At 33.8% G+C, this 9,970-nt stretch overlaps 2 protein-coding genes across 2 annotated transcripts; both read right to left on the reverse strand.

Moving 5' to 3' along the window:
• Nucleotides 1-663: 663 nt before the first annotated feature.
• Nucleotides 664-1,380, reverse strand: LOAG_07912 (hypothetical protein; the record flags this gene model as incomplete). Its single annotated transcript, XM_003143444.1, has 1 exon — nt 664-1,380. A coding segment is annotated over one exon (717 nt), but the record flags the coding sequence as incomplete, so codon positions are not given.
• A 6,901-nt stretch (nt 1,381-8,281) lies between these two features.
• On the reverse strand, nt 8,282-8,898 carry LOAG_07913 (hypothetical protein; the record flags this gene model as incomplete). The annotated part of the gene is made up of 3 exons (XM_003143445.1): nt 8,282-8,417; nt 8,539-8,727; nt 8,795-8,898. 3 exons carry the CDS (start codon nt 8,896-8,898, stop codon nt 8,282-8,284), a joined length of 429 nt encoding a protein of 142 aa, XP_003143493.1.
• Nucleotides 8,899-9,970: the final 1,072 nt, after the last annotated feature.

Here is a 9,970-nt window from a genome sequence, read left to right on the forward strand (position 1 = left end):
TTTTTTTCTTCTCTCTCCCTCTCTCTCTCTCTTTCTCTGTTTCCCTCTCCTCTTTTTTTTTTCTTTTGTGTAAATTTTAAACAAAGTAATTTACAAACCTGTGAATTGCAAAATGAAACAATCCGTTGGTGATCATTTATTTCATCATTTAAAGCAATATCTTTATCAATCGTTTGCTTTTTCCGTAAAGCTAAGCGGCAATCATTTATTTCTCTTACAGCACCGATATAATCATGCTGAAATGAAAATAAATTAAATTTAACACAAATGAAAATATGAAATTCCTTAAATTCTTATACATATATTTACCTTTATTTTCTTTTCTTTTTTCTCGTCTTTAAAGATAAACGATAAACGGTTATTTAATAATTTATAAGGCTGGAAAAAGTTTAGATGTTTGTTTGTAACAAAAGTAAGTTGCCATATGGAGATTTTTTTGGGATCAGTTTTGAATTTATTCTCAAAATAAATTCAGAAATGACCCTTCCCCCCCCCCTCCACCCCAAAGAAAAAAAAAAGAAAGAAAAAGAGAACGACAAATTAACTTGGAGGTTTGAAATGAAAAGGAGGTTTATTGTTGTTACACGTCATTATTGTTGGTGACAAATGACAAATGATGGAAAGATGAAAATTGCTGCAATTTTAGCAAAATGCGTAACTTACCGACTTATTTAAAGGGTTTTGATTTTGCTTAGGTATATTTACACGGATTTCATATAATCCAGCAGATTTTAAATGCAATTCCTTCGGTCTAGTACAAGAATTGGCCGGATAAGATGAATCGGAATGACAAACAGAACCGGAATTTGATTCAAAATTGCGACTTTTTGATTTCAGACCAGTCATAGATGATGAGAAAAGAGATGGTAAAAGATGAGCTAGAGTGAAATCTGGTTGTTTGAGTGTAGAATTCTGATGACTTCCTTTATTTTGCACGGTATTCCTCAGATTTCGAAGAAATGATCGATCATCAATAGCTGGTGAAAATTTAACTTTCTGACCGCATCGTATTTCTTCCACAGAATTCCCATCACTTGTTAGAGAATGCTTTCTGGTTTGCCACTGTTCGGCTGTTTTACGACGTGAATCACGAAGTTGTATCGGTCCACGCAAAAAAATACGCGAACCGGTATCACCTGCGTCACATTGTTCGTTATTTTGACTCATGAATGATTGACCTGTTGAAGTACATTCTTCACTAATTGTATGACATCCTTGATGCATGTATTGCTGTTGTTCGTGTTGCTCACTTAGACTTCTATTCCCAGTAATTTCTAGCTGCGTTCGTTGAGTTTGACGTGAGCAACGTATTGATGAGTACGTTCTACGCGCAAGTCTATTCCGGAATGGTGTCGCTTCATACGTCACATTGCATGTCATACTGCTAAAATAATTCTCTTCTCAACCAATGAAAGGAGTTTTATCTCCTTATCAAGCAGATCACGAAAATTTCACCACGATAGTCAAATTCACGATGTATGTTGTATAAATAAGTATCCGGTGTTAGATGTGAATCTCAAATGAATCTTATTTCTGATATTAATGTATAGAATATAAAAATTGGGAAGATCTATACCTCGAATAAAATCGTTTGACTCTCATTAATGAACTTCATTTCTCTCAGTGGAATTCCCTTCATCTTCAAGTTTCCCAGTTACATACGTTTATATGTAGGAATTTTGAGAATCACAATTATGTAAACATTGGTGAAACATACGGAAAATAATGTTAACATGAAAGTGACAGAGTTATCTATTATTTAGTTTTCGAAAATTGCTAAAAGTAAAATACTTTTGGCATAATATATAATAAGGTAATTAAGAAAACAATAAAGAAAATAAGGTAAGGTTTAGCTAGTTATAGGTGTAAGATGATGATTCCACCTAACTGTATCAGTAAAATGAAATTATGATATGGTACTATACACAAAACGAGAATCTATGATACAGTACTATGCAGGAAAGGAGAACTAAGATATGAATTACGATATACAATAAAAGGGAACTATAACGTAATACCATACAGGTAAAGGGAATTATATAAGCATGGTACCATACAGATACAAGCATCTTCCGTTTAACGACTAACAAAATCACATAAAATATCTCAAATTCAATATATTTCACAATTCAGATCTTTCCCGATTGAAATCCCAACAAATGGATTTCCTTTTCGTCTTGTAAATTTTCAAATAAAATAAGAGGAAATAAATAAAGATGATCAAAATGTGAACGATAATTATACAAATGTTATATCAACAAATTAAGTTATCAATTAAAAATGATAACAAATACAACTGTAAATAGTATGCAATGAAGGATGTAATTAATTACTATCTAAACAATATTCCATCTAAAGAATATATAAGTATTCCATTTAAAGCATATCGAACGCTCACGTATAATATCCTATTATAACAATATTATCCAATGTATAATATCTTATTACAATGATATACAATTAGCACCTATTTGGATGAATTTTGTAAATTATGTCTTTTTTTTTTCGTTTTGTAAAAAAAAGAAAGAAATAAGAATCAAAGAGACAGTATAGAAAGCACAATCGCTCATTCATTTCGCATTGCAAACGTATTCGTATTCGTCTCCCATCCTGTCCTGTCCTGTCCTGTCCTATCCTATGATAGGATACTATCATGTCTCATTCTTCTTTCCTTTCATTTTGATGCATGATGTTCTCTTCTCATCCGTATCGGATTCGAGGACATATTTTTTTTTGGCGGGAATTGTTATTTTGAAACGAAACATTTGAAAAATGCATCACTCATTGCTATTCTTTCTTCTTCATTTTTCATACAATTTCACTTGTTGACGTGATTGTACACGTACGTCAACATATATAGTTAGGAAACATTCCTAACTTTTTTCATCATTTATTTACGTGTCTTTTTTTTTTTTTTTTTGTTCATATACTGTTACAATTAAAAATTGATTGTAATTTTGATCTTTTCAGTTTCATTAACAATGGGAAAGTTATGAACTTTTTAAATTTGATTATATTAAATGCCATAAGAGTGATAAATAATTATCAGTGATATAAACATTTCTTATCTACTACATATACCATTAAGATATATTCAAATGTATAGTTAGGAATTCATTACGGATTATTATCACTTTCAAAAAAAAAAAAAAAAGGAAAAAAAGAAATGATGCATTAAAATTATGTATCATTATAGTGATATTTTCATATCTCATATTTGCTTATATACTGAAATAACTTATAGCAAGTATGATATATGAAGGAAAACAAAAATGAGAATAGGTAAGGTACCATTAAGCATTTCAGGTCAATCAATGGCGGTGATGACGCATTTGTTTCGAATTATTTTATGAAAATTGTCATATTTTTATTAGGAAGAAACAATGATAATAGTTGAAAACTAACTCCAAACGAATAATTATAAATGGATTGCTGTTCATCATCAGATATTCCATCTTTGAATATTGCCATTTTTCCTGAAAATAGAAGTTTTTTTTTAAACTGTTGAAACAAAAATCTCTCAGATTCAAAGGTAATAGATATGTCCAATTCCGAAATTAACAAATCATTTACCTGTTTTCATGCTTGTCTGGAACTCTTTGATCAAATTCGATTTCCGATCAAGTTCAGAAAGCTACGAAGAACTGGAAGCATAAATTCATTTAAAAGAAAAAGAAAAAAAAAAGCACGAACTTCTGGAATAAGTCAATCAGTTTTAACATCTAACTAGAAAGATTTATGAATGATGAAACAATTTGAAGGAATACCATAAATATTTATTCCCATTAATGACAACCATATATATTGGTGATCATGCTACCTGATACTATCGCATGCCATACTAATATCGCCTCTCTGAATCTTCCCGCACTTTCCCTGAAAGATTTTTTAATTTCACATGTCAAAGTAAAAAAAAAAAAGAAGCAAAACAAAAAAAAAAAGAATTTCACCTCATTTATTACCTCACCCTTACAACAATTAATTTTCGATGAAAGGTACTTTAAACTTTTCATCCCAATATGAGGATCGGAAAGATCCTATATCTAATTAGCATTGCTTTTTTACAAAAAGCCTAATTAGCTCTACATCGGTCTACTGTCACAACACTCAAAAAAAAAAGGGAAAACTCCGCTAATCAGTCATTTTCAGAAAGTTGATTTTCAGATTTTCGAAAAGTATTAACCAGTCATCCTAAAATATGTTTACTTTAAAATGCGCTGTCGGGAAAATGTCACCATCAAAATGGCAAAAAATATTTATTATCAGATGGAATTTGATTGCAACCAGTATTTTATTCAGAATATTTCGGAATCGATAAGTGTCACAATTACGTCAAATTCTATCTTTGTTGGAAGTTTTTTGTAAATTTGACGCAAAATGCTAGACAAACATGGTTCACGTATGGTAACCAGTCGTTCATCAGTTTTGCATTTTCGACGATTTCTTTCTGATCGTGATAAAAATTGAGTGGGTTCATTCTGCTTCTATTTCTTCTTGCCAATTTTTTTTCATTTCCTTTGCTTGTCACAATTAAATAATGAATCTCAAACTTGGGTAATTAAATCTTTACTATGATAAATTGGCTAATACAGTAGCAATTACAGTATCAGTAAGAAAATTCAATGATGATACCAAGAGCAGAATAAAGGAAGCTCAAATTACGCCTGATATTCCAATCAATAAACCCAGCTTCTATATATTTGTAAAATGAATTGATGCTTAAAATCCTTCGCTTCCTTAGTGGTATGGCCCTGTATCATTTCAAGTTTACAACAATTAGCATCTTTATAAAGCGCACATTGGTATAGTACTCTTTATTAGCGCAAATGTAAGACGATATACGTATGAAGCACAAAGATGTCTGGCTTTCAACAAAAGAGATTACTGTTCCTTTGTTTCCACTCCCAATATTAGCGACATTCGGAAGGCCAGAGAAAATATAAAGTCTAGGTTTTCAGAGCCGGAGATATCTGGAAGGCATAGATGTCGCATCGCTCGAGTTGACCGCATACCATTCGACATCGTCACGTTAACAGATCAACTATGTCCGTCTTTTCCCTCGATCAGTTTTTCCCTTTGACCCATTTTCCATGAATTTCTAGGACCTTTTCCTTTTAATTATGCTACTTTGTCATTGATTGGCTCACGTCGTACACAACTGCGAAAAATTTTATACAGTTTTCACGTTATTTTCCTTACTTCTTTCAAATACTCCTCTTGCCATATTCTCTAAAAGCCTTGTAACTTTCTTCGGGAATTCTGGTAAGGGTTGATTGATTTTTGCTAAATGAAGTGGTTTTGTATCATACTCGAAGTTTTGAGTTCGCCATTTTCATGTAAATTATCCTTATATTCCAACGAATTCTTCACATCGTTACAGCCAGGCCACAGAAAAACCCCTTGGACATAATAGTATCCATCCCTTTCATAATCTATCAATGGTCTTTCGTTTACCAAGAATTCAATCTCAGTTATCATAGTGGTGAATTCCCCTTCTTCCGTGAAGTTCTTTCTTACTGCCCTCCGTAAAGTTAGTTCTTTTCACTACTCCAACCATCCTTTCATAGAGACCTCCTTGCCACGGGGCCCCTCGGGTAATGAATTCCCACTTTAGTAGTCTTTGTCCTTGATTGTTGTTCTCCTATACTAATTTAGAAGCTAGAACAAAGTTCATACGTTATCGGATAACATAAAATTTGGACATCGCCTTCAGCTAACAGCTTACATAAAAGAAGTTTTAGCAGACATGTTTTTCATGACTTTCATGTGAATGGCTTTTGTGACTAGGCACGTGAATAGAACCACCCAGCAACTTTGATACTGTCCCGTTCTCTTTACCCACATATGACCAAATAGATCTACAACGGTTTTCTCGAAGAGTCTGCTCACCGTTATCCTTTCAAGGTGGAAACTTTGATTACTCAAAGGGTATGAAACTCTACCTGTTACATCCTTTACAGAGTTTTCTAAGCATGGATTTAACATGTACTCTACCATGAGGTATCCAGTATGTTTGCTAGACTTTGGCCCAAGTACGCGGAGGCATGAAACATCCTTTCATGATATTGCTTTACGGTTAACTCCGCAGTTTTTCTCCTACAAATAAAACACGGAAAATCATTACTTTTGGTTGAGACCATCTAAGTCCACTTTCCCATGGGCCATCACTATCAAGTTCTAATCCCCATTTTTCAATATTTTTGGAATACTTCAGACTGAGCCATTCTCAGCATCAGTTTCTTCGTCTATTCGTAATTGAAGAGGTAAACCAAACCTCCATTTTCCGTAAACTCTGTCAAACTTTTCAGTTCTCCTCCAGATGATTTTGCTACAAATCTCATAACAAATAATATGGTCCGGAATGATTTCTGTAGTGACAAAAATCGTCCTATATCTACGATTGTCGCCTTTTGATGATATTTCCGTGCAAGCTATTAATCATAATGCCATATCAATCCTTTCTCCAGCTTCGTTGATTTCTTTCTTTGGTCATTGTTCATTCTTGCGCGTGTATCATCCAACTTAGCCCATTCCACCATAGCAAACTACCTTTCAGTACTTTTGGCAACACTCTTCGAGAATCCAGATCAGCAGGATTGTCTACTGTCTTAATATGGACGAAGCATGATACCTTCGACCCCTTTTATTTCAATTATTCTATTGGTAATATATCTTGATCCTACAGGAAGCTTCTTAATCCAATGCATCGCACAAGCACTATCAGTCCATAGTTTACCTATTCTTTATCGCAATTCCTTCTCTTAAAATTTCTACTATTCTTGTTTCTGTTGCTATTGCCAGCAGTTTCAATTAAGGAATTGTAGCAGACTTGTTACTATCTTCTCTCCCTCAGAACTAATCTTGATTTCCCATAGGTCAAGTAGAATTTAGATGGTAGTTTACCTTCTGTTCTTTCGTATATCGTCACCTCGACTGCTTGTATCGAAGCGCCTACGAAAACATGGAGATCCCGATTTTCTTTTGGAACCCATTGTGGTACTATAATTTCTGGTATGTCTATGATTGCTTCAGTCAACTTCTCATAGTGATATTTGTCCTATGTCTCCAACTTGTCATCCCAATTATTCCCTCTTTGCCATATATTTTGCATCAACACTTTCCATGATACAATGATGGAACATAGTAGTCTTAACCGATCAAAAATGAGGGATTTTGATTGCAAACTTTCTTCAATGATGTTCCATTTCCATTGAAATAAATTCCTCTCTCTATTCCATTTGATACCTAGCAATTTTTTAATGAATCTTGTTTCTTTTTTGCTGACCGATTTCCTCGTTGATGTCGAAGTCCGCATAAAATCCTCTCAGATTCATTTCTGTTTTTTATAAACAAACCTTCTGCTTCCTCTTTCTAATTCCTTCTTCCACACTCTCCACTACGTTATCAATATAGATATTTCTTGCTACTTCTCCAGATATAACTGAGATTTCGCTGCTGAGCAGATATCTTATGATGAGAGTAAAAATGGAAAGATATTGTTCCAAACGGCAATCTGCTGGTAGTAATGTTTTCTAGTATCATTCCTTACCAGATATCTTCCAATCACAGGAATATGGTGACATTCCGATTATCCTACAAGTAGGCACTTGTAGGAATGCTTTCTCTACATTTACTATTATTACGTAATACGTTTGCCTGGCACGTAATATTATCCCTATCAATGATGGTACACGACTGGCCCTCTATGTTCGTTTAACGATAAACCTTCCGTCGTTCTTACCGATATATCAAATACTGCCCGTAATTTCGTTGTAGTTTTTCTGCGATTTTATTACCACCTGATGCGGAATGGTAGAGTATTCGTCCTTCACTCTTTCCCTTCACTTTTTCTATAACTTTATTTTAGAATAGGTTTTTTTTAAAATATCCATCGTAATTACCTAGAAGTTCTAAGAGCTTCCTACACTTTTCTGTGGATTTCAACTGCCCTAGAGCTAGGCCATATCCTCTTGCTGGACAACATTTTTCGATGGCCAGCTTATGAACGAACATCTTCCTTCTTCATCACTAGTTATAGATCTTTGAAAAGCATTCAGTGTATCACTGTCTTGACTATATGTCATCAGCTTTTTGATTCCAATAACCTCGAGTTTCCAATTTTCTTCTAATTAGACATTGAATAGTTGTCACTCTTTATTCGTTGCATTAATTTGTATCTCAGACTCCGCCGATATTCTGTAAGGTACTGATTGTAATTATAGTTTGATTCATTTCCGGATATGCCTCCTTCAATAGTACCTGTTTCTGTATCCATTACAATTCAGCCAGATTCTTCCGTTTTTATTAAATTAGAAATTGCCAGTTGTCCAATCGTTCCTATTCCTAGTAATATATCTGGTATTCCCCATTTCTCCTTCAGTGAGTCCCCGACTGTGTCAATTTGCTTATGCCTTATCCTATCAAATAATCAATTCTGTAGTGTACGCTTAAGCATTCTTTATAGTTCCAGACATTATTCTAATTCCAAACATTGTCACTCTGCTAGAATAACTTTTCGTATCAACAATACCTGTAAACCTTACTAATTTATTTTCGGATTTTCCTCGTTCATATGGATTAATTAGCGTTTGTTCAACCTCTGCTCCTGTTGTTGCAACTATTTCCGGCTTTTCATGCTTTTCAACTTCGACGGAACATTCTTCCATTCCTGTCCTTTTGGATGCGCTACACAGGGCATTGTTGTGATTTGCTCTATAGTGACACATCCTTCAAGCATAATTTGCATAATCCTAAACTCATCAGTTTTCCTAGTCTCATTGCTACTGTTGAATACTTTTTACATTTTTCATTCCAATGATCACCATTTTTTCTTTCTTCCGGTCGGTTTGCACAACCTTGCTCATTGCGGGGTTTGAGTGCTGTCGCGCAAATGGTCATTCGTCTCATCTCTTAGGGATTAGGTTTCGGCCTTGTGTTCTGGGAGCTAAACATCGATGTATTCAGTTCACGTTTTCTCAGCAACCTTGTCGGTACGTGACCCATATTCTTTTGGATTTCCATTTGCTGCACTTATTTCGTGACTTCTAAAACTTCTGTAAGTTGCCTTTATAAATTTTTTTTATTTTATTTTATTTTTTTCTCCCTTATCTTAATTTCTCCTTTATTAAGCTTCATAAGAGGTAATCTGGCAACTTTTCAGTTATGGTAGTTCACAGCTGATTTATCTCCATGTTATACCTTAATTCTTTTAATTAGGAGAGGATATCCAGCAGTAGTTCCCTTAACTTTGTCCTGCCCAATTTCTGCAACGCGGTGTATAATTCCATTATTCTTCTTTATTTGTCACCGTATTGCTCCTTCAAAATATTTTTAGCTAATGTATAATTCTCTTCATTTAGAGCTAAATCACTTATATGTTCTAGCACTTTTCCTTTCAAACATCCAAGGAGGTGCACGAACTTTTTTGTCGCTGTTATGTCGTTTCTTTTATCAATTGCCTCTTTAAATTGGCTTATAAACAGATTCCAAAAATTTTGAATTTCCATCGAATTTTACTTTCTCTATTTTCTAAATGCTTGCTTGTCATCACCAATTTCTCGATGAATTCTTAAGTCTTTACTTCGTTTTTTGTTTTAACTTAATTTTACGTTTAATCCCTCATTTACTTCCTCGTATAATGGACGCATCCGATCTATTTCTTCAATTAGAAATAACTCGAACGTAACACATTTTGTGACAACTGCTAAATAAGTATTCTTTTGAGTCCAAATAGGACTTATATAAATCGATTTCATAATCCCTTCCTTTGTCATTAACAAACTGTAATGCTTCTTTCCATTCCTTTTCTAATGCACTTACTTTGGAAATGATTCCTTCAGTTATTTTTAGATATCCATTCATGAGTACCCTTCCTCTTTTCAAGAATATTGACTTCCTTTCACTACCTATTTTTTCTTGTACTTCTGCACGAATACTTTTTACCTTTCCCAAGACCAGTTTAGCTTCCAAC

The sequence above is a fragment of the Loa loa genome, assembly GCF_000183805.2.
Source record: "Loa loa unplaced genomic scaffold supercont3.433, whole genome shotgun sequence".
Taxonomy (NCBI): domain Eukaryota; kingdom Metazoa; phylum Nematoda; class Chromadorea; order Rhabditida; family Onchocercidae; genus Loa; species Loa loa.